Source organism: Polypterus senegalus, chromosome 7 (genome assembly GCF_016835505.1).
Source record: "Polypterus senegalus isolate Bchr_013 chromosome 7, ASM1683550v1, whole genome shotgun sequence".
NCBI lineage: Eukaryota > Metazoa > Chordata > Cladistia > Polypteriformes > Polypteridae > Polypterus > Polypterus senegalus.
Genome location: NC_053160.1, coordinates 125,956,812 through 125,982,867, shown reverse-complemented (window position 1 = coordinate 125,982,867; position 26,056 = coordinate 125,956,812). Strand labels below are relative to the sequence as shown.

Here is a 26,056-nt window from a genome sequence, read left to right as displayed (position 1 = left end):
ATCCTTGGGAGCCGAACTGGCTACCGGACTTTACAAAAAGGCACGGCTTGCTGCTGGACACAACCGATTACACGCCGCTGGACTATTGCAGGCTGTTTTTTCCTGAGGCAGTTTTTCAACTGATAGCTGATGAGACAAACAGGTACGCAGAGCAATTTTTTGAATCGCGGGATGCGCTTGCTCCGCATTCTCGTTTTTCGAAGTGGAAACCCACAACCAAAGACGAGATGAAGGGCTTTGTGGCATTGCAGATAGAGATGGGACTGGACTGGCGATATAATTTCAGGGAGCATTGGTCCAAACGTACTTTGTCACCTGGTGGCTTTGGACAGGTTATGCCGCGTGATAGGTACCTGCTGCTGTAAAGCTTCATTCACTTTTGTGATAACCAGAAGCAAATCCCAAGGGGTGAGCCAGGCTATAACCCCATGTATAAAGTTTAGCCCCTGCTTGACATAGTGGAGCTAACCTATAAACAATTTTATCAGCCTAGCCGTGATTTGTCTGTGGAGGAGTCCATGATAAAATATAAGGGACGGCTTTTTTTCCGCCAATATATGCCAGATAAGCCCACCAAGTATGGCATCAAGGATATTGTATTGGCAGAAGCAAACACTGGTTTCTGCCAAAAAATTAATTACTTACACTGGTAAGCATTCTTTTCAAAGATAGAACTGTCCTTTAACAACTCAGGTTGTGCTGGAGCTGCTTCAGGGCTATGAACATTTGGGACATGTTGTGTACATGGACAATTTTTATAATTCACCAGAATTGTTCATAGAGCTACAGAGCAGGGGAATTGGAGCTTGTGGCACAGTAAGGGTGAACAGGAGACACATGCCTTTACAGTTGAAGCCAGAGAGGCTGAAAATGAAAAAAGGTGACAATCCTGTTTTCATGTGGGCGGATAACTTGGTGGCATTGACATGGCATGATGTCAAACAGGTGACTTGTCTTACTACAGTTCACACCAACAATTTATGTGAGAAGATAATTTCGTTCAAAAGGAAACCCAGAAGGTAGGAAGCTGGACAAGCCCATTGCACTTGAAGAGTACAATTGTAAAATGGCTGGAGTTGATCAACTGGATCAGATGCTGGGGTCATATGCTTACGGCCATAAGTCCACCAAGTGGTACCACACTGTGTACCATCGCATCCGTGAGATTGCACTCACAAATGGATATATATTATTCAAGCAGGCAAACAGTGACAGTACTATGACTGCGGCAGATTTCCGCAAGAAGGTGGTGGACAACTTGCTGGCAGAATATGTTGGAGTGCCTTTGGCAAAGCAGGGAAGGCCATTACAAAGAGCAGTGCCAGACAGGCTGACTGAGCGCCACTTTCCTGCAACATATGAGGACAAAAAGTACAAGCCTGACTGTGTTGTGTGCAGCAACAGACTATTGAAAAAGAGGCACCAGTGCAACACATATTGTAAGCAGTGCAAGGTGGCATTGCACGCAATTGGATGCTTTGAGCGTTACCAAACTTTGCTTTGTGAAATTTACAGTATGTGAAATAATATGTTACATTATATAGTATGCAGGCTCATACAAAATGCAAAACAGTTATATTGTTCAAAAATAAATATTTTTTGTTGCTTTGATAAGTTAAACAATTGTTTTGTGTTCTTTTTGTAAAACAAAGTTTTTAGAAAAATATTCAGCCCTGGGAGAAAAGAAAAAAAAAATTAGCCCTAAAAGAGTTAAATAAAGAGATAAAAAAAGAAGCTGCAAAGGAAAAAACACGCTTTATACGGCATATAAGACTAATAACTCCAAAGTGAATCATAGGGCGTATAAGAATATGAGAGCAACCATTAAGAAGGATATTAGGGAGGCTAAAAGACAGCTAGAAAGAAATATAGCAGATAAGGCAAAAGACGACCCAAAGAGATTCTGTCAGTATTTTAGTAGTAAAAGAACAGTCAAGGAAGAGGTAAAGTGCATCAGAAATGGTAAAGAGGAATTAAAAGATACAGACAGTGAAATAGTGGATGCTGTAAACTTGCATTTTTCTGAGGTCTTCAAAAGTGAGGAACTGGATAACCTCATAGTGGTAAATGGGACTACTAAGGGGTTACTGAAGGATTTGGAAATTGTGGAGGGAGAAGTACTGCTCAGATTAAATAGGCTGAAATCAAACAAATCACCAGGACCAGATAATATTTACGATTCGAGTTCTTAAGGAGGGTAGCGAGTACATATATAAACCCTTGGCGCATAGTTTTAGGAAGTCACTGCGCACTCGGGAAATTCTGAAGGACTGGAAAATGGCAAATATTATCTTGTTATATAAAAAGGGTGACTGGGCAGATCCAAGCAACTATAGGCCAGTAAGCTTAACATGCATCACATGAAAATTAGTGGAAGGAATTATTTAGGATAAGTTTGAGCAGCACTTGGAAAGTACAGTATAGGAGTTTTCTGAACAATGTAAATGCCACACAGGCTGCACAGGCATCCTAGCCAAAAAAAGGAATGATTCCTTAAACAGATGGGAGGCTCCCAGCAGGCAGACAGGCATCCCAGCCAGGAAGGTGAAGGGGATCACACCCGGAAGAGAGGGCCAGAAAGGATGGATGGACAGTTGACCAGAAAGGGAAGATGTCGCAGGGGACTTTTTACTTGCCCAGCACACTAGATAGCAGTGGCCCTGGATATCAGTGTCCAGTATGGAACCAGTATTGCATGCTGGGAAGTGTAGTCTGGCAACACAGCCCTATTAGTGTCCTTGGGTGCCGCAAGGGGGCACTGCTGGGAGGTGAGCTCCCTAAAATGGGACTTCCATATGACCCAGAAGTGCCTCCTTCTGGCGATGGCCCTGGCACGGGAAGTACTACCGGGTTCTTTAATAAAAGGGACCACACTCCCTTGTCCAGTTGAGTCAGAGGATGGAGGGAGGAAGTAGAGCAGCACTTGACTGGAAGAGTTTAGTACGGTGGTGAGAAGAAAAATATTGTGGAGAGAAAAACTTGTGTTTGTGCTTATGTGACAGTAAAGGTATTGTGGTAAACAAACCCATCCTTTATTTGAACCAGGGACTCTTTGTGTGTTCATGTTCGGGATCTTGGACTCGCTAATGCCTGGTTTCTATCACAACAGTCAGCATGGGTTCAGAAGAGGGAGGTCATGTTTTACTAACATGTTGGAATTCTATAAGGAAGCAACAGAAGGATATGATTAAAGGGGAGCAAGATACTTATCTTGACTTTCAGAAAGCATTTGATAAAGGTGCCACATGAGAGGTTGGGCATCCAACTAAAGGAAGTTGGAGTTCAGGCGGATATTTTTAGATGGGTGCAGAATTGGCTCAAACACAAGAAGCAGAGGGTGATGGTGCGAGGAACCTTATCAAAATTGGCTGATGTTAAGAATTGTGTTCTACAGGGGTCAGTGCTAGGGCTGCTATTTTAATATATATAAATGACTCAGAGTAACAAGCTGGTTAAGTTTGCAGATGATACCAAGATAGGTGGATTAGCAGACAATTTGGAATCCGTTAAATCATTACAGAAGGACTTGGACAGCATACAGGCTTAGGCAGATTGGTGGCAGATGGAACTTAATGTTAGTAAATGTAAAGTATTACAAATAGGAAGTAAAAATGTTACATTTGAATACACAATGAGAGGTCTTAAAATCAAGAGTACACCTTATGAGAAGGATTTAGGAGTCACAGTGAACTCCATGCTATCAACTTCCTGACAAGTGTTCAGAAGCCATTAAGAAGGCAAACAGAATGTTAGGTTATACAGGGAGTGCAGAATTATTAGGCAAGTTGTATTTTTGAGGATTCATTTTAATATGGAACAAACACAGTGCTATCAGTCAATCCAAAATGTTAATAAACCTGAAACCTGAATGTTTCACAACGGAAATGTGAGTGTGAACATCATCAGGGGAATACATATGTGCGCACAATTATTAGGCAACTATTAGTGTGCAGATTTATTATGCAACTAAAGGAAAAATGAAAATTTTCCCATCTCACTTGTTTATTTTCATCTGTTATAGTGAGAATAATAAACAAACACCTCAAAATTTACAAATAAACATCTCTGACATTTCAAAAAAAATAAATCAATCAATCAATGACCAATATAGCCACCCTTCTTTCCAATAACAGTCATAAGCCTTTCCATTCATGGAGTCTGTCAGTTTCTTGATCTGTTGACGATCAGCTTTTTGTGGAGCAGTGACTACAGCCTCCCAGACACTCTTCAGAGAGGTGTATTGTTTTTCTCCCCCGTAAATCTAGCGTTTAAGAAGTGCCCACAAGTTCTCGATAGGGTTTAGGTCAGATGAGGAAGGGGGGCCATGTCATTATTCCTTCATCTTTAAGGCCTTTACTGGCTGGCCACGCAGTGGAGAACTTCGATGCAAGTGATGGAGCATTGGCCTGCATAAAATCATGGTCTTTTTCCTGTATCACTGTTTGAAGAAAGTGTCTTGAAAAACTGGCAGTAGGTTTGGGAGTTGATTTTGAGTTCATCTTCAATGCAAAAGGTCCAACTAGCTCATCTTTAAAAATACCAGCTCATACCAGTACCCCACCTCCACGTTGGAGTGGAGCTCTGTGCCCATTACTGATCCACAGGTCCATCCATCTGGTCCATCAAGAGTCACTCTCATCTCATCGGCCAATAAAACCTTTGAAAAAAATCTGTCTTCAGATATTTCTTGGCCCAGTTTTGACGTTTCAACTTATGTTTCTTGTTCAGTGGTGGTTGGGTTTCAGCCCTCCTTACCTTGGCCATGTCTTTGAGCACTGAACACCTTGTACTTCTGGGCACTCCAGGTAGGTTGCAGCTCTGGAATATGAAAGTACTGGAGGATAATGGGTTCCTGGTAGCTTCACGTTTGATTCTTCTCAAATCTTTGGCAGCTAATTTGCGTCTTTTGTTCTCAACACGTTTCTTGCGACCCTGTTGACTATTTGCAACAAAATGTTTGATGGTTCTGTGATCACACACCAATATCTTAGCAATTCCAAAAGTGCTGCATCCCTCTGAAAGACTTTTTACAATTTTTGACTTTTCAGAGTCAGTTAAATCTCTTTTATGGCCCATTTTGCCTGAGGAAAACTAGCTGCCTAATAATTCTGCACACCTTAATATAGGGTGTTGATCTCCTTAGGCCACACCCTCCCTCATTACACAAATACACATCACCTGACGTGCTTAAATCCAATAAGCATTCAAGTTAATACAGCTTGGAGTTGGAATATACGCATTAAAAATGATGATATGGTCAAAATACTCACTTGCCTAATAATTGTGCACACAGTGTATAGCACAATGTGTGGAGGTTATGCTCAACCTTTATAATGCACTGGTGAGGACTTATTTGGAGTATTGTGTGCAGTTTTAGACTCCAGGCTACAAAAAAGGACATAGCAACACTAGAAAAGGTCCAGAGAAGAGCAACTAGGCTGATTCCAGGGGTAAAGGAGATTAATTATGAAGATTAAAAGAGCTAAGCCTTTTCAGTTTAAGCTAAAAGAGTTTGAGGTGACACGATTGAAGTGTTTAAAATTATGAAGGGATTGGATCGAGACTGTCATTTTAAAATGAATTCATCAAGAACATGAGGACACAGTTGGAAACATGTTAAAGGTAAATTTCACTTGTTAAAGGTAAATTTTCTCTTTACACAGAGAACCACAGACACTTGGAAAAAGCTACCAAGTACAGTGGTAGGCAGTAACACTTTAGGAACTTTCAAAACCAGACGATGTTTTTTTCGAAGAATTAAGCGGACATGACTGGCTAACTTTGTTGGACTGAATGGCCTGTTCTTGTCTAGGTTATTCTAAAGAGTTTTTTCAACATTAGAATTACCAAAGCCTACGGAAAAACTCGTAAACCCGGCCCACCTTAAATCCGTTCGCACCTCTCCATCAGCATCTTTTGTTTTGTAAATGCGATGATAAGCGCAAGCAGCCTACTATCCCATCCAGCCACCACCACAGAAACGGCAAAAAGCTCTCCCAGCTCAAGCCTTGTTAATCTGGCAGTGAGGTACCGGGAGCTGTATAGTGTAAATAATATATGGTTATTTGGAACGCAGCATTTCATGTGTGTTCCGTGTCTGCAAAGATCTTTGTAAGTGTATCATCACAGAAATACATACCTAAAAAATAAACTTTTTTCATGTTTTAGTACTAACAACAAAATATTGACATGAACAGTATAATGTGTGAAGACTGAAGTCCAAATATCAAATAAGCACTTTCACAAAAGGTACAAGTATAACAAAACAAGTGCGCTTTTATTCAAGACTATAACTGAAGAAAAATAAATCGGGTTAGTGTACTTCGTTGTTATGACTGCTTTGGTAGTACAGCGGAAACAACTGCTGACTCATAATCAATAGGTTGCGGGTTCGGGCCTTGCCAAGTCACAAACATTTTGAGTAGTGAGTTGCTCTTATTGTTACTATTATACAATAGAAACATACATTTGATTTGAATCTGTAATAGCTGGTGTAAATTTATGGTACTTGTAAAGGTTAGCTTTTTTTTTTTTAAATCATTTTTATTCTCTTGGTTATGTTTCACGCTCGCCCCGATCTGACACTGTTAGTTTTCAAATAAATAAGTGCTATAAAAGAGGTGAACTCAGATGACGATGGGGAGTTCTGCATCGGAGAAAGAGAACAGAAGCCCTCCCTGCAAGAAATGTCCACTCACATATAAGAACACCACAGCTGCACCAGGCGTAAAGGCGAAAGATGGCACCGTTTGGATGCAGCAATAGGCCCGGCATCATGATAGCCAAATTAATCTTAAAACAAAGATTATTCATTTTCATACATTTCAATTACCTAATAAAAATGACTGCAGTATTAAAGGTATTCAGTGTATTTTGATGGAAAAATGCAATTAATTTATGTTCTGTCCGTAAAAAATGGATAATGAATAGCAGTTCTGCAGTAACACAAACAGAACTTACAACTGCACAAAAGTCATTTAAACACATTAAGGAAACAACTGAGCCACAGGGAGAAGGTAGCAAAAGATGTCAAAATTTTAGAAAAACATCATAATGAATAAATGCAGGATGATGAATTCTGAATAGGCTCCTGCAAACAAAAGCACCTAAAGATTTATAGAAGAAACATTATTACTTCCAAATCACAAAAAATGTACCATATCATTCTGCTTAGCCTTCTGCCTCTTTATTCTTCTGTCATTTTTTCTTTTATCTTTTTTCAGTGCAACAGAGAGCTCCTCTTTAAATGTTTCACTTTCTGCTTCTACTCCCACATAATCCAGTGGCAAAGGCTGGCCACTTTGCTTTAAATAATCTAGGAACCCATTCACATCTTCATTATTGTAGTCCTTTTTTTTCTTCTTTGTTTTATGTATGGCACCTCCTTGTTGATTCTGCTTCACTGAGAATTTCTGTGCATTTGTAGAAAGTTGAGATGAACCTTGTCCACTGTTTGCTTTTTTAGAAGTCTGCCACATCTGATTCCATGGTGTAGCATTAGATGGCTTATGTCGGTGGTTATTTCCACGGGCCCATCGAGTCATGGCTTGAAAACTGTAAAATAACAAAAGAGGAAACATGTTTTTAATATCTTCTTACTTGATTAAATGGGTTGTTACACTGTGATTTGAATTTTGAACACTGGATTGCTTAAACATCTGAATAAAATATTTTTTTAACATTGTGAAATCCACTTTTACAAGCTTATTGTTGTATGCATAAAGGCTAGGGTTAATTTAATATTATAGAAAATAACTTTGTATTGACTGAATGTGCATTTTAAAGTGATAAAATGAGTCAAATAACATCATATTTTTCTGTCAGGATTTCCATTGAACTGACTTGAAACTTACTTGTTTCAAATTTGTGGTTAAATTTCAAATAACTTACTTTGAACTTGTTGGACCCGTTTCATTTACTTTACTTTATAGGTTGAACTGTGAAAATATATATATATATTTTTAATTTTAATGTAGCACAAAGAAAGATGAACATTTTTTTCTTTAAATTAAAAACTGAAACACTGCAGTAAGCTGGAAATGAATTAAAGAATAAAACTCTTTCCAGGTTCTGTTTTTCTCATTATGTTTTTAAATAATGACACACACTCTCTTTCTCATGGGTGGGGGTTGATTTGTTTCAAACCTGTAACATTACATCACTGCCAGTCGCATTTACAAGCCATCATTTTCAGCTAAGATGATTAAGCGTTCTTAATATTTGTCCCAATAATCAACATTTGTTTGTTGCAGCTCTACAGAACACAATAAAAGTGCAGAGAAATTTGTAGGAGTGCAGTGCAGGCACTGTAGCTCTCAATGGAATAACTTTAGTAGGTAGATTCTAAAAACTTTTTAATCCATTTCACAGTTGTGGCTATCCTACCAAGACTGGTCAAAAGCTGAAAACAGGTCTGGGCAAGACCATTAAAGGGACCACTCTCACTTACACAGGTACATAAACATACACACCAGATTCATACAGTGATAAATTGCAAGTGCCAATTAATACAACCTAAATAACCAAACCTTTCTAATTAATTCCTTTTTTACTTGAGTACTTCTGGCCAGTAATTTTCATGAAGTGAGACTTGCAAAGCTTTCAACTGCTTCAACTGAACAGTTATTAGTTAGAGAATCTCTTCGTGGACTGGGGGGTGGGGTTCCTCTGTGGAGTTTCAAGTGGCTAGATTAATCAATGTTAGATCCAGGAGCATGGGCCCCCCATGGGGGTTTTTCACAGCTTGATCAATTAATAATAAAATGGGTGATTCCATGTCAAATTGACCACTGGCACACACAATTCAGACTCAAAAAATTCTGGGAAAAATTACCAGGTATACCCATATTAGTTAGAAGACACCCTGTAAAATGTTTTTGATGGAAGATCAATACTTTCCAAGATACAGTCAGTCATTCGATCCGGTGTCATTTTTTCATCAAATTTCACAAGTTCATAGCTCGAGAACTAAACCACCAAGCAGGCTCAGACTTTGCACGCTGGTACATTAATTAGTATAGCATGTGACGAAATTGAAGCATTTAGTCCAGATGACCCTGCAGGGTCAAAGCAGCCCCTTGAAATTGACTAAATTTGAGTTTTTTGTTTAGTTATGTTTAGGCTTCAGAAACACATATTTGTAGCTAACATAGACTTTTGATTATTTTTTTCCTTATTCAGATAAATATATACGTCTTCTGAAAAAAGCAATAAACAAAAGTAACTGCATCAGGGTCTGAATAGCAGACCGCTTAAATCCATAAAATCATTTCGGATTTCATTTTCGTAACCCTTATGGCATATGGGAATGTGCAGATTATTTTTAAAATATTTGTCATTTATTCTACATTATCCCTTCTTTCTCAAAACACAAACCCTACTTTTCTTATGCAAATCTTTCATGTTTGTTTTCCATTGTAAACACAGGCTGAATGTGCCATGTGTCAATAATGGTAATTGTTGAGTTTTCAATTAGTAAGTTATTAAAAATGTCAAAACTTTTTTTCATATCAAATGGCGATGTCCTATCTCATGATGCTGAAAAATGAATTTGATACTCAGTGGCCAAAAGAGTACCTAGTACTCGGGAATACCACTGATACATCCCTACAGTCAGTCGGGTATCTGGTGAAGACAGTCAAGTGACTGTCAGAATATTCCCCACTGAAGCAGCAGCTGAGATCCTGCCTGTTCACGATTATACTCCTGATGGATCAGATGCGTCCCTCACATTAGATTAGTGTCCTATTGGAAGGTATGTTGGGTGCATATATGATCAAAAATGTTGGATTGGTGTGATTCATGACAAGAATAAAGCAGAACCAGACATCTTGATATGTTTCATGTATCCTGCACAGTCTTTCCATTGGCTCACCTAGAGACAATATTTATTGGGTGCCATTACAGTATGAAATTTGTACTGCTTAGTGAACCTATAACAGTCAGTGGGAGGGTGTACCATGTTGATCTCAAAGACAAAGATACCCTACACTCTGCACTTCAATTGAAATTAAAATTAAATGTGTCACATTCCTGCTCCTGTAATACCAAAATGTTAACATTTCATTGTAAGTAGTGATATATTTAATAATAAATCAAGCAGCTGTTGTTCGTGCCTTTGGTGACTTTTTTTCCATTAATCCTATACCCAAATTAGTGATGAAGAACTTGATAATTATCATTACAGAGAAATGGTGAATTAAACCCATGTTTAGAATGGAAAATAAAAAGTAAAGATTCACATAAGAAAAGTAAGACTTGTTTTTGTGAAAGAAGGGACCATGTAGGATACAGGAAACATTTTTTTAAAAAAATGTCTGGATATTCCCACAGTGCTTTAAAATAGACTTCAAATTAGACCCAAAATGATTTTTCTGATTTGAGAGGTCTGTTGGTCAAACCCTGATGCAGTTTATTATTTGTTTATAACTTTTTCATGTCCTGTGTCGATATCTAAAATGGAAAAAAATCAGCAGGCTGTATCAGTTAAAAGTATTCTTTCTAAAAGCCTAAAAATGACAAAGCCAAAGATGCAAAATATTTTTTTCCATTTTTGAAAGTTTATTCTTACGAAGTTGTGTCATCTGGACCAAAAAATTTTGATTTTGTTACGTACTATACCTATAAAGGTACCAGGATGCAAAATTTGAGCCAGCTAAGTGATTTAGTCTTTGAGATATGGTCTTGTGAAATGGATGAAAAAATAACGCCATGCCAAATTTGACACCCCTCTCCCTACACAAAATTAGCTATATCTTGGAAAGCATTCATCTTATATCAAAATAATTTTACAGGGTGTCACCTGGGTAAAATAGATACACCTGTTTTTCAGAATTTGTTTGAGACCAAATTGTGTGGGGTTTCTGGAAAATTGGTTGATTTGACATGGAATGACTCAGACAGAAGACTGGGTTGCTTCAGGGTTTACTAGCAGAGGAGCTCTGCAGATAAGACAACAATTCATAGCCAGCTTTTCACAGACAATAGGCAATAACAAGGTTAATATACAGTACTTATCACACCTGCCTTTTCCTAAATGGGCACAAAATGTCTATGGACTGATGCTGGCCCATGGGAAACAGTGGCTTAAAGCACCAGGAGGAGTGAAATGCTGCTGCACACAGTTCTCTTCCACTCAAGCTGCTGGGAAGTCTTATACAGCATAAACAATGTGCTGATGGAAAGGCTCCCATGTGCACCCAGCTAGACTGTTCAGATGCCGAATTGCCCGCTGGTCCTGAGGCCCACACAGAGTGGGCTGAAGCCCATATGGAGCCCCACTGTGTTGGGATTAGTCCCCCATTAGGTGTCTGGAGTGTATGCCCCTTGAGTTACGAAACCATCGCCCCTTGTGTCCATAATGCAGTGGGCGGAGGATTCTTCATAACTTTCATACATGGAATCCGAGGTGGTCGACTATTTCACCTGATGAATTGAATGGATGTGTGCCGACACAAACATCCAGCAAAATCAAGTACCTTCCTGCAGGTGCACACAGTCTGCTGGTGTTACATTAATTTGCTGGGAGAAAAATAAGCAAACTATATAAATCGTAAAAATTAAAGAGTAATTTGCAGTTTAAGTTGCACAGAATGTTTCTCTGTTTCAAGATAGATCGATTCACAAATTCACCAATGCTTTTCTATTGCAGATTTTGAAATTTCAAAACTTTACACAGGGAGATCTGTTTGAGATATTACAACAAAAATTGAACTGTCTAAACAAATTTCCTTGAACAACAAGTGTAACACATTTCAGCAAAATTGGTCAACTGGGAGCGGAGTTGTTTTGTGCAGTCAGATGGATGGAGAAGACAGACATTGGCTATTGTAAAAGGTGTTTTTTTTTTTTTTGCATTACATGCAAATAAAACTAAAAAACTGATCACAATGACAGCCACAATAGATTTACAAGACGAAGTCCTAGCTCTTCTTTTTATGTTTTAAATCCACTACTTCTATGGAGTTTGTCCTCTTAATTTAATTGCGACAATTAACAAACAGCGGATACAAAGTGAAAATGACAGAAGTTTACTGAAACAGGAACAGCTGTTTGAGAATAAGTTCCATGTATGTAATCTTCACCAAGCCAAGGTTCAAATAACCAAAACATTTTAGAGAAATATGAGAAAAAGATCATGACAAACAAGACTTGATTGTTAAGTTCCTATCCAAAAAAAAAAGAATGAAATTCTGCAAATATTTTCCAGAGTGAAACAATAAAAATAATTGGAAAATATTACAATGTTTACATCAGGTAGATTCCAAATAAATACAAGACCTATTAGGAAATAAAACCAGTAAAACAACGCTGTGCCCAGACTTGAACTTCAGTGCAGCATGATGGGTGCTGTGTTTGGTTTGACACTTTATCCCACTGGGGAATTAAAGCAGGAATTAATCTTTTATTTCCTGAACAAAGCAGGCAACGATGTGGTCAATCATCTGTGAAATGGAACCATTTCAACATACTGTACAGTGTCACATGTTTGAACGAGGGATTTAGAAATGACAGCAAAATAAATAACCATTAAATACAATGCCAAACACAGCCGCAATAAAGGAATGGAGGCATAGCATTCATCTTCTGAATGTAATGGACATGACTAATATTGTCCATCCAGCTTATCTGTACCCATGGCTTGTCCAAAAATGTGATTGAATTAGCGGAGTCATACGTTCAATCCAAAATAAAATGTATACAGTTACAAATTCAAAACATCTTCATTGGCCAAAGTTTTGTGTAGCTCAGCTCATGATGCTTTAAAATCAAAGTAAAATTTATTGGTATAATAAACTGAAAGGTGAAAACATAATAAAGCAAGAATGATAAATATTTGAATAGTATGGGAGTGAATGGGTGTGATTTCTAGTTAAGAGTAACTACTTGTGTTTGTTGCGGGATTTTTCTTCATGTTCCTTATTGGGACTTTCTGAGTCTACTTTTTTGGAGACCTATGATTGTTTGGAGATCTACTTACAGTTGTTCCATTGCCTTCGTTAAGATGTCGCTGGCCATCTTAGGGTTTGCACAAGCCCTCTCTTGCTCATGACATTTTGGTCTGACCCAGCATACCATGAGTAAGTCGCAACTTTCTTTCTGGTTTTGTTCTGTAGTCTGTCCATTCTGCCATGGGGCTGGCTGGCTGGCTAACATGTTTTTGAACCTTTGTGTCAGGGTGGCATGTTGGGGAGCACGTGGCCGCGTGAAGAGTGACTAGTTTTTATTTTATATTATTATTTTTTTGGATCTGGTCCCCTGTTCTTCAGCGTATGGGCTAAAGCGTATGCTTTTTCATCTGTTGAGCTGAGGAGTTTGAACTGGATGCCTCGCCTAGGAGCTGGATTATATAAATCACTGTGTTGCTCTAGGAATTTTAAGACGGCCCCACTATATACATCGCAGTTCTCGTTGAAGGATGCGCTGGAGTATGCCCTCTGGTTTCCTGAATGTCAGTTTAATTCCTACCATCTGTTCTGCTGTTTGATATTCTCTCAGTGGATGCGAGAGGTGCGAGGGGCGGGGGAGTTAACTTTGATAACCTTCGCTCATTCAGTACTCCCTTTATGATAAAGATCAATCAAAAAGACCGTGAGACACCTTCAAACTGCTTCGCGAAGATAGCCTTAATGAACCTTTGGTCCGTAGCCAACAAATCTTTTATTTTAAATTACTTTTTAACGTCTCGCAACCTGAACTTTCTATTTATGTCAGAGACTTGGTCAAGTGCTGGCGAGTCAACTTTTCTCCATGATCTCACCCCTCCTGACTGTACCTTTTTTAGCTCACCTAGAATCGCTGGTCGAGGGGGTTGGCTTGCCACTGTTTTCAGAATCTTTTTAAATGTAGACAATTTCTCCAGTTTTGAGCCTCAGCTGTTTAAAATTGATCTCACAAATCCCATACCCTGTGCACTGGTTTATAGACCTCTGGATATAATAAATAATTTGTCCCAGAGTTCTCAGAGTTCTTATCTTTCATGGTGGCACTGGCTGATAAAATGCTGATTCTGTTAGATTTTAACATTCATGTTTATTGACAGATTAAAGATTTTAATTCTTGTGGACTCTTAATTTTACTCAGGTGGTGTCAAGTTCCACACATCAGGAAGGACATACACTGGACTTAGTTCTAACATTTGGCCTCTCTGCAAATAACCTGGAGATCTGTGATGCTGGCATTTCTGGTCATTTTCCAGTTGTCTTTGAAAGTAAGTTTTTGTGTCCACCCATTAACTTCACTAAACCACAGCACTTTTTGCTCACTTTGTCAAAATATATACTGCGCAAATTCTGTGACATCTTCTCTGACAGTCATTTACCCTTGGTGTTAGAAACCCTCTCTGTGTGTTTGGATATTACTGATATGGTTAAGCTTCTCTGTCTCAATTGTACGGATACTCTGGATCTGGTCACACCCTTAAAGTTAAGGAGAGCTAAGGTAAAAGCCAGTGTTCAGCCCTGGTTAAATGATGCTACTCGTGCGCTCAGACAGGAATGCAGGCAGGCTGAACGGAGGTGGAAAAAGGACAAACTGCAGGTCTTTTATGAAATTCTCAGAACTCGCTGGAAGTCCTATCAAGAGGCTGTGAGAGTACGGCCGACACCCGTGAGCTTTTTCTCAATTATTTTATAAATAAAATTCAAGCCATTCGTTCCAACATTAATCTTACTTCCTTTCAACCTATTTCTTCTTCTCAGCTAACTGATATAATGCTGCATATGAAACCTTCTAATAATCTGCTAGATATCTTACCCTCACACCTATTTAAAGATACTTTCAGATGTTTTAGTCCAATTGTTTTGGCTATTATTAACAACTGTCTAAAATCTGGTATAATGCCAGACAATTTTAAACATGCAATTTGTTCAGCCTTTGCAGAAGAAGCCCACACTTGATCCTACAGCTCTTTAAAACTATTGGCCTATTTCTATGCTCCCATTTCTGTCCAAAATTTAGGAGAAAGTGGTTTATTTGCAGTTAATTTCATATCTGGAGGATAACAATGTATGTGATGTGTTTCGGTCAGGTTTTAAAAAACTTCATAGTACTGAATTGGGTCTGCTGAAGGTGACAAATGATATTCTATGACACTGGACTTGGGCTCTTCTGCAATCTTAGTCTTACTGGATTCTCAGTGCAGCATTTGACACAGTGGACCATGGGGTTCTGTAAAACCGCCTTGAGGATGAAGTAGGCTTTCAAGGCTGTGCATTGAAATGGGTCACATCCTACAGAACAGATCTATGTCTGTTAACATAGATGGGAATTTCTCTCAACCAGCTCCTCTCACTTAAGGCGTCCCACAAGATTCTATCTTGGCTCCCCTTCTATTTTCCCTTTATCTGCTTTCCTTGAGGGCCATCTTTTACAAACATGATGTTGCGTATCATTGTTATTCTGATGATACGCAGCTGTACCTCAAAGTTAGTTCTGACATCCCTTCATCTGTAAAAAAAGCTGTTAAATTGCTTTGAGAATATTAAAATATTGGATGGCACATAATTTCTTACAATTAAACAAAAATAAAACAGAAGTCAGTATTTTTGGTCCTACCACATCTGCAGTTGAAATCAACAACTCAGTTAGGATCCTTGGCAGCAATGATTCATAATGATGTCAGAAACCTAGGTATCCTCTTCGAGTCATCACTAAGTTTTGAAAAACAAATCTCCATTGTAGTAAAGTCCAGTTTTTACCAACTGAGGCAAATTTCTAAACTAAAATCCTTTATCACAGAAGGACTTGGAAACAGTCATTTATGCCTTTATTACATCTCACCTACAGTTGTGCTTGAAAGTTTGTGAACCCTTTAGAATTTTCTATATTTCTGCATAAATATGACCTAAAACATCATCAGATTTTCACTCAAATCATAAAAGTAGATAAAGAGAAACCAGTTAAACAAATATTATACTTGGTCATTTATTTATTGAGGAAAATTATTGAATATTACATATTTGTGAGCAAAAGTATGTGAACCTCTAGGATTAGCAATTAGTTTGAAGGTGAAATTAGAGTCAGGTGTTTTCAATCAATGGGATGACAATCAGGTGCGAGTGTGCACCCTGTGTTATTTAAAGAACAGGGATCTATCAAAGTCTGCTCTTCACAACACGTTTTTGGAAGTATATCATGGCACGAACAAAGGAGATTTCTGAGGACCTCAGAAAAAGAGTTGTTAATGCTCATCAGGCAGTTACAAAACCATCTCTAAAGAGTTTGGACTCCACCAATCCACAGTCAGACAGATTGTGTACAAATGGAGGAAATTCAAGACCATTGTTACCCTTTCCAGGAGTGGTCGACCAACAAAGCTCACTCCAAGAGCAAGGCATGTAATAGTCGGCAAGGTCACAAAGGACCCCAGGGTAACTTCTAAGCAACTGAAGGCCTCTCTCACATTGGCTAATGTTCATTTTCATGAGTCCATCATCAGGAGAACACTGAACAACAATGGTGTGCATGGCAGGGTTGCAAGGAGAAAGCCACTGCTCTCCAAAAAAAACATTGCTGCTCGTCTGCAGTTTGCTGAAGATCACATGGACAAACCAGAAGGCTATTGGAAGAATGTTTTGTTGGAGGATGAGACCAAAATAGAACTTTTTGGTTTAAATGAAAAGTGTTATGTTTGGAGAAAGGAAAACACTGCATTCCAGCATAAGAACCTTATCCCATCTGTGAAACATGGTGGTGGTAGTATCATGATTTGGGCTTGTTTTGCTGCATCTGGATCAGGACGGCTTGCCTTCATTGATGGAACAATATATTCTGAATTATATCAGAGAATTCTAAAGGAAAATGTCAGGACATCTGTCCATGAACTGAATCTCAAGATAAGGTGGGTCATGCAGCAAGACAACGATCCTAAGCACACAAGTCGTTCTACCAAAGAATGGTTAAAGAAAAATAAAGTTCATGTTTTGGAATGGCCAAGTCAAAGTCCTGACCTTAATCCAATCGAAATGTTGTGGAAGGACCTGAAGCGAGCAGTAAGGAAACCCACCAACATCCCAGAGTTGAAGTTGTTCTGTATGGAGGAATGGGCTAAAATTCCTCCAAGTCTGTCTGCAGGAATGATCAAAAGTTACCGGAAACGTTTAGTTGCAGTTATGGCTGCAAAGGGGGGTCACACCAGATACTAAAAGAAAATGTTCACATACTTTTACCACTCACAAATATGTAATATTCGATCATTTTCCTTAATAAATAAATGACCAAGTATAATATTTTTGTCTCATTTGTTTAACTGGTTTCCCTTTATCTACTTTTAGGACTTGAGTGAAAATCTGATGATATTTTAGGTCATATTTATGCAGAAATATAGAAAATTCTAAAGGGTTCACAATTTTTCAAGCACAACTTTAGATTATTGTAATTCATTATATGCGAGTCTGCTAAAATCTGCTCTGTTGCGTCTTCTGCTAGTTCAAAACACTGCAGCTAGATTCTTAATTGGGTTCTAGAAAAAAGGATTACATCTCCCCCATTTTAGCCTCTCTCCACTGGCTACCAGTGAGGCATCGCATTGATTTTAAAATCTTGTTTGTTTTTAAAGCCTTGCATGGTCTTGCTCCAAAATATATCTGTGACTTCCATCACCCCTATGTTTCACCAAGAGCACTGAGGTCCATCTGGACAACTTCTCTTTGTAGTGCCAAGATCTTGGCTGAAATCGAGGGGAGTCAGAGCTTTCTCAGTTGTTGATCCTAGGCTTTGAATGAGTTGCCTTTTCACATCAGGTCTTTATCCACTATTGAGGTTTTTAAAAGTCGACTTAAGACTTACTTGTTTTCTTCTGCTTTTCACTGTTTAATGGTGGATGTTATAATTGCTTGTCTTATTGATATGATTCTGTATGATTGTTTGCATTGTGTTTACTCTAAAGCTTCTTTGTATAGCACTTTGGTGCAACCTCTTTTATTTAAAATGTGCTTTTATAAATAAATCTAAAAATACTACAGTTAAGGTCAGTCCAATTCAATTGCCAAGTCTGCATTATTATACAGACAAAAACAACAGTGTCTGATCAAGAAAAACAAATGCAGTTTTACAGGAATTCTAAAATAATGAATTGGTCTCCAATTGACAAATCTTGAGTTCACCAAAGTAGTATTGAGAAAGATATTAATAAAGGAGGAAGAAAAAAGGGGAAAATGGCAGCACCAGTGCCCAATTTCAGCATCAGGCTAACAAATCATACAAAAGCCATCATGGATGCCAGTCTGCACTAATACAAATCATAAACTATCCAGAGAAGTGCATAGAAGCCAGTTGGTCTAGGAACGACCAGAGAACTATTTTCTCTTGAATCAACAATCAACTAGCATTTCTAGTTCCCTCCACTGCACATCAGAGTGACTTTATGGGAATGAATATGCTGAGATACTAAAAAATGTATTAGACTCCCTAGGTACAGATTTGTGATAATCATATATGGCAAACTACTCAGTTTTATATAAATGTATTATAGATAAGTCCAATCAGTCTAAGCAAATACATCAAATCAGAATCACTTTCTATAATTCTTTAAAACATATTCCTTCTTAACATGGTATTCATTAATAACTATATAAAACAGTAAAAATCAAAATAATCATGCACGTCTGTTGCCAGATGTACAGAGTTATGTTTTGATTTTTGTCAAAAAAATAGTTCTGCAGAAGTACCTAGTGAAATGATGTGCAAGTGCCAGTCACTGCACCTGTCAGGATCTCAGTCAGGATTATATATAAATCTATTCATTTTTATGTAAACATCCATAAACATAAATGTATTCAAAACATTTTCCAAAAAAGAGACTCACAATAAATTCAAAACTGAATGTGCAAGTTCCAGTGCTAAATGAGCGTCAAATTATTTGCTATAGCCTCACTTGCTACCTTGCCTGGCCATGTTGCTTACATAAAACACAAACTGCAGTGGGCCCAAAAATAACAGCTTTTCTGCAACATTTCCCCAACCTATGTTGCCCTGGTTCAAAGCCTAATGGAAGTAATTTATGGTGGACTGAGGCCAGCCCCCAAAATAAGGTCTACTTTTCAGTACAGCAACAACCAGACATTCAATGAACCAAACGAACGTTAACTCTAGTGCTGCTTCCACCCAAAGTGCTTATACTCGGTAAATTCTAAAAGGCAGACTTAATGATTAAATATATCCTGTAATAAGTATCAAGAATAATATTCTATTAACACTGTAAAACTGAATATTGAATATGTATAGCACACATAAAATGGCTCAAAAATAACTACTAGTCATTTTTTATCTTGTTGTTTGTGCTGGTATGACACAATACTGTTGCATGTTTTTATACACCAAAACAGAATTAGCTTTGACTTGACATCTTTGACTTCAGGCACTACAATGCTTCTACTATAGTAACTTCAAACTTTTTTCACTTTTCCATTCAATATTGACTACCCAGTTTAGCACAAATTGAGGTAAAGTACATTTGCTGGAGAGAAAATTTTCACTATTTGTCTGAGAATGTCAATGTAAGAAATTCCACTGACACCTACTTTATACAGTCTAAGGAGTACCATATGATTTTGAGCTTATTCCTTTATATACTGTTTATTAGGACAATATGTATAGTCCATAAAAAGGTATTTTTGGAGGCTGAATTATATTAGAGCAAATAAAACAGAATTTTTGAAAAGCTGTATTAACCTGTGACACTAGTATAATGCATACATATCTGACTTCATACTAGGATATAAATACAACAATCATACCAGAATATTTAAATGGAGGGAGAACATTTTTTTGCTTGAAATAGTGTTATTGACAAAAAACACAAAGTGCTGTTAGTGCCCATACAGAATATACAATGTTTTAGGACCAATAGGGTATTTCTAGAACTATGCCACTATGTGGATAGTCATGCACAGAATTGCTGTTCACTTATTAAATGTAATTGAGCATGTATTTATGTAATATTTCAATACATCTTTAAATTCTGATTTGGTGTGTCCAAATTTACTTTTTCATTTTATGTAGGAATTTAATAAATGTGGATAAATGTAATATTACAAACATGAGTCAAAAGCAAGGCTCCTAACCAAAACCTCCAGCAAAGACTTCGTAGGTACAGTGTACACATACAATGGATAAGAGACTGCACAATTTAAAAAAAACCTATTGGTAACCCATAGATTTGAGAAGCGAATACACTGCAGTCACTTAAATCACTTTTCATCCAAATATCAAAAACATCTAAATAAAATCAAGTTATTTTACTTTTTTATTTTACACTGTTTATAAAGGGCCTTTAGTTATTATCTGGAAATTGATAACTGTGGTCACACTAAGGGGAAGCAAAAAGATTAAGAGTTCAAGTTCCTTTTCCAAAGCCAAAGAAGTAGCTACTTTGCACAAAAGCTGCCTGAAAGAAAACCTCCTGCATTCAGTCTACAAGTATCTTTTTGTGAATTTTAGGAGCTACAGATGTGCTGGTTACAATTAAGATGAAAATCTCAAGATGTCAAGTGTGAAACAAAAAGTTACCCATTACTTGACATACAACAGTGTTATTCTGAAACCTTTTGGGAATGCAAAAATGGAAATTGTATAAAAGATTTAAGCACCACTACAAAATATAGTCTAGTATAGCTGTAAATAAAAGAAGTAACAACCAAAGGACAGAGAATCTATTCCAGTTAATAAACATTTGGACAGCTACTTGGAAAGAACAGCGACCAAGATTAAACTTTTCACTGCTTCCACAGAATTAGCGCACCATTAAGACCACCTGCACCATGTCAAGATATTATACAACTGCTTCACGAAACCACGTTTTCTGCAGGAAAATAATCGGTAGCTAGTCAATGTAATGTAATTTTATTTTTACTTAAATGATGTGTGTAAAGATAAAGAGGTCATTTTTAGCTGTAATCTTTTCAATATCAAAGAACCACTTAAATCTTGAATACAAATAAATATGCAACAAGCTAATCAAGTTAGTTTATTACAAAGCAAATTAACTTTTCTCAAGGTCAGTCAGTAATAACAGTAAATATAAACCCTCAGAATTTACCAGGAGCATTCAAGCTCCACATGAGAACTTGCATGTCTACATCTCCTGCAATCTGTAGCACATGGAAGATGGTGTGGATTATATGTCAAATAAAATTATTGTGAATATATTTCCTGCGTTATCTAAACTGAGGAAGATACATAAAAAATGGCAGAAGCCCTGTAGTGCACTGCATAAATTGCAGATAATACAAATTAAAGTAGCCTCCCTGAAACTTAACATAATTATACTAGATTCAAAAAATAAGTTGTTCCATTACTATAGTAATGAATAAATTGGAAAAATGTCAGATAATGTAACAGAAAATACTGCAGAACATAGATACTATTCAAAACTAATCAATATTTCCAATTATACACAAAGTTCAAATAAAAATAAAGAAAAAATGAAAACTACTTAGATAGAAGCACATATCTGTTTACCTATTATGTCTGATAAACTTAAAACCTAGACACCAGAAGCAAGACTAAGTGGTCCCCAATTACTTCTTAAATAACTGTTAAAAGCATTGCTATAATAGCACTGTAGAAATACTAAACTCTTTCTCTATAATATGCACGCAGGAAGTAAAACAAAAAAAAAAATTCTGACAAAAAAATTTCTGCCAAAAACTGTTCAATTCCAAATTGATAAACTAAAAATCCTCCCAGGAGCTAAACTCAGGTACATTATTTGTTATCTTAATCCATGTACCTATGTTACTTAATGAAAGCAAATGCTGTACAATATTTGCACAAACTTTACTTCTAACAAGATTCCATTACTGTTCTCCAAGCCTTTTTGTAAAAATATAAAGTAAAACCAGGCTTACTTATTCTGTTCAAAAATCAGAACTGGTCTATTAGGTCTGCTGTTAATCTCTGCACCAAAAAAATGCAAACGCCTAAAGGATTATTCTTAACTGCTCATTACCTGGTTTCATTAAGTATATCTTGTTGCTTTTTTCTGAACTTTCCCTACGATTACGTTAATTGTGTGTTACCAAAACTGCCCAGACTTACTATATTATTCATTTCTTTCTTACTTTGAACAGTCCTTCTACACCAAAAGTGAAGTGCATAATACTTGTAGATATAGTTTGTAAAATACCTTGTTGTGGCACTACCCAGCAATGTACTTAAAATGTAACAACTTTCATGTTAAGAGGCTGGAAAAAATAAACCTTACCTGGATTGATTTAAATAGTTAAGAAGGTCAATAAGAAAACAATTCATTTTTTATATATTGAGAGAGACTAGAGTTTTTTTTTTGATTTCCGTTACTTTTTTATAAATGTAAACAAAATGTAAATATATTTGTTTTACAAATACAATATTCACACTAAAGCAGTTCCTCAATACATGTCTGAATCTAGAGCTGATTAAGCTTTGAAATAATTCTAAAGCTGCACCATTGTCTATAATATAGGGTGGTCCAGATCTAATTATGTAATTTTCATTATGCTATAACAAGTTTATTACATAGAAAATCACCCGAAAAATACTGGACCATCGAGAAGTGGGTGAACTGACGACATGAAAAATCGTCTCTGCATAAATCAAAGTCATCCAGACCAGGGGTCCTCAATCCCAGTCCTGGAGAGCTGCAGTGGCTGCAGGTTTTTGTTCTGACCTGGTTGCTTAATTAGAAAGCAATTCTTGCCAATAAAGCACTAACAAGCTATGAAATTAAATTAACTCTGCTATGTCAGCTCATTCTCATATCCTAGATTTTCTTTCCCTTTCTATCATGCAAATGATTTGAAGGCTAAAATGGACGAGTAATTCTCAGTCCTTCACTTTTTTCTCTTCATTTTTCTTTAAAGTATTTAATTAAACCCAATAGCGCAGATAAATACACACAGGTGTAAATGTAAATAAGCTAAATGGAGAAATGCTGCTCTCTCTTGTCATTTGCATGTTATTGATAATAAGGAGCAATTAAAATAGCTGTTTAAGACAAAATTAAGCAATAAGGGCTCAAAATCACTAAAGTGAAGCAGAAGTGTTACTTTAGCAATAAGTGCTTTTTATTAAGCAACTGGGTTGGAGCAAAAACCTGCAGCCACTGCGGCTCTCCAGGACCGTGATTGAGGACCCCTGATCCAGACGATCTGGATCTGCATAATTAGATCTAGACCAACCTGTACAGGAAACTCTGGCAAGCACACAGCTCCCTCTCATCCAACTATGGGCAACAATGACCTACTCTCTACTGTAGTTTGAACTTTTCCATGCCTATAAGATATCTCTGCCTGTCTTAGTGGCATTGAGAGGAACTAATTGGGGACTTTCCAGTATAAAAACATACCTGTACACATGCCTCTAGTACTTGGCTTTAGCTAAAACGTACTGCAAATATGTTTTGAATCGCCTAGGCCTCTGCTTTCACCAGTGTGTTATGAATTAAACCCATTGGCAGCATAAAAGTATGCATTGCACTAAAGAAACAGCAACCAAGTTCCCATCAGCATATATTCTTCACAGGTGCACATAAATATACAGCCTAAAAAGGACTTAAAAGCAGTGCATAGCCCTGTAGTGGGAAACAAAAGCATTTTTTACAAGGAAACACTAAAGATGTACTGTATATGTGATTTAACTTTAAAGGAATACTCCACCCAAAAGGTATATATTTTATGTGTTTCTTACCCCCATGTACTGTTCTTTGTAGAGACAGCCAGGAAAAATAACTTAATCTCATATCTTCATATTGAAACAATGTGAAAAATGTCCAAGGAGAAAAGTTAAATAATTTCTCATATTACTTGTGCCACATAATCCATATGTCCGCTATCCAGCTCCTGATCACCCAAGGGGGTAGGGGCTTATGAGTCTTCAATTCAAAAAGTTTTTGTTTTAGTACTAGTTCCTTATTTATGACGCATATTGTCTTTTGGCGAAGTACTTTAATTATATTTTACCAAAACAGCATGTATTTTTGCACGTTTTGATCAAGCTATGGTTTATGAGACAACAGGAAAAAAAAATTTCATAGACTTTTTCACATCATTTGCCGTTGAACATAAATGGTCACTAATGACTTCTGTTAATGTCATAAACTTCTCTCTCTCATTTCTGCATTAAAACATGAGATTAAAAATTCTGTCTCATCAAAAAAATATTTTTGGGCGGAGTATCCCTTTAAGTGTTTTTATTTATGTATTTATTTTTGAAAACTTAAGGTGACAAATCATAACCAAACATGCTGACATGACAATATAGTGCATGCAACTCCTTCTCCCCTATAAAGTATACACGTTTCAAAACAAACAAGGTTTACTTTATATGATCCTCGATCACAGTAAGCGGGTGGGAAATGCAATCGATGTGCTCGGACTCAAAAGAGCAAGGATTAATTGGTTAACTCGGAAGCTCGAAAAGCGTTTTCAAAACATTAAAGAAAGAAAAACTCAACAAACAGCTCGAAATACGAACTCTATTTCATTTTTTAAAGATGCCTTGTGGAATAGACAAGGGACGGTTTCTAAATACCACCTTATAAAAGAAAACATGGAAATTTACAAGCCCTGTAAAGCAAATTGAAAAGAACATTAGATGAACTTGACGCTGGCGTAAAGCAGATTCCATTAGATTTAAACTACCGAGACTTTTATGGAGGTAGATTGAAACAAAAACGGCAAGTTAACTGACACATATTCTTTATACGAGTGTTGCAAATCTGCGTCTCGGGTACACTTGTGAATAAGCCAGGAAATGCGTCCTATCAGGCATAAAATAATTCTACATGAACGCAAAGTTGCGCGGATACTCTTAACAATAAGACAAGTCTCCAAACAATCTGCTTAACAGTGTACAAGAAACATGCAGACTACGCTTACAAATATTGATGGCTTCAGTATTGTAGATGCTTCAACCTGTTGCTCTTCTCGTTATAAATTTCGATTCATTCGCTAAACCTGTGGTCATAAGTTAATTATTTTTCTTTCCCCTCATAAAATGCATTACAAATAAAACGTACCTTATATAAGTTGTTGGGCGTAATCTAAAATATAACGCAAATCCGTTTTAACAAAATAAGTATTATATAGTCTTGAAACGAATTGTCTGTTGAAGAAGTAATGATACCGTTGACAGAAATAACATTAAAAAAAGTAAATCGGCTCACGTTTACTCACATGAGTGACGCGTGTGGCTTCCGGAAACTTTGTGCAACCGTGTTAGTAGTCCGGGTTTCATAACTAAAATGCGAGTGAAGGTTCCATTTGGCTTTGGCTTTAGTCATTAAGGCTTAGGTTGCTAAAATGCATACTACATCTATTATAACTGCATTGCTTTGTAGTAGAAGAGTCCGGATACTAAACTGGCCTGCCTTCAGTCCAGACCTTTAATTAACTGAAAACATTTGGTGCATCATGAAACGAAACATATGACAACAGAGACCCATGACATTTAAAGCAGCTAGAATCCTGTCAGATAATAATGGGACAACATTCCTCTCCAGAAGTCCAGCAACTGGTCTCTGTTCAAAGATGTTTACATACTGTTGTTAAAAAAAAGATAGATAGATATTTTATAATAATCCCAAGGGGAAATTCACATAATCCAGCAGCAGTATACTTACACAAAAAAAAAAAAAAAAAACAATATTAAATGAAAGAGAAATAAAAATGCATGTAAAAACAGACAATAACTTTGAATAATGTTAGCGTTTACCCCCCGGGTGGAATTGATAATGTGGGGGAGGATCGATCTCCTCAGTCTGTCAGTGGAGCAGGACAGTGACAGCAGTCTGTCGCTGAAGCTGCTCCTCTGCCTGGAGATGACACTGTTCAGTGGATGCAGTGAATTCTTCATGATTGACAGGAGTTTGCTTAGCTCGCCTCGCTCTGCCACAGATGTTAAACTGTCCAGCTGTATTCCTACAATAGAGCCTGCCTTCCTAACAAGTTTGTCCAGGTGTGAGGCACCCTTCATCTTTATGCTGCCTCCCCAGCACACCACCGCGTAGAAGAGGGCACAAAGAGGGGATGATATACAGTGGTAAACATGGCCCTGTCCCAACTTTTTTGAGAAGTGT

At 37.3% G+C, this 26,056-nt stretch overlaps 1 protein-coding gene across 3 annotated transcripts in view; it reads right to left on the bottom strand.

Annotated features, from left to right (window-relative positions):
* The window catches only part of zcchc9 (zinc finger, CCHC domain containing 9), a 43,948-nt gene extending 18,672 nt beyond the window's left edge, over window positions 1–25,276 (bottom strand). The window contains exons 1-2 of one of the 3 annotated variants that reach the window (XM_039759269.1): window positions 25,155–25,276; window positions 7,158–7,554 (exon numbers count right to left, since the gene is read on the bottom strand). In XM_039759269.1, coding sequence (XP_039615203.1) covers window positions 7,158–7,554; window positions 25,155–25,261 — 504 coding nt within the window. In that variant the 5' untranslated portion in view covers window positions 25,262–25,276. The other 2 variants (XM_039759270.1, XM_039759271.1) reach the window with 2 other exon arrangements.
* Window positions 25,277–26,056: the final 780 nt, after the last annotated feature.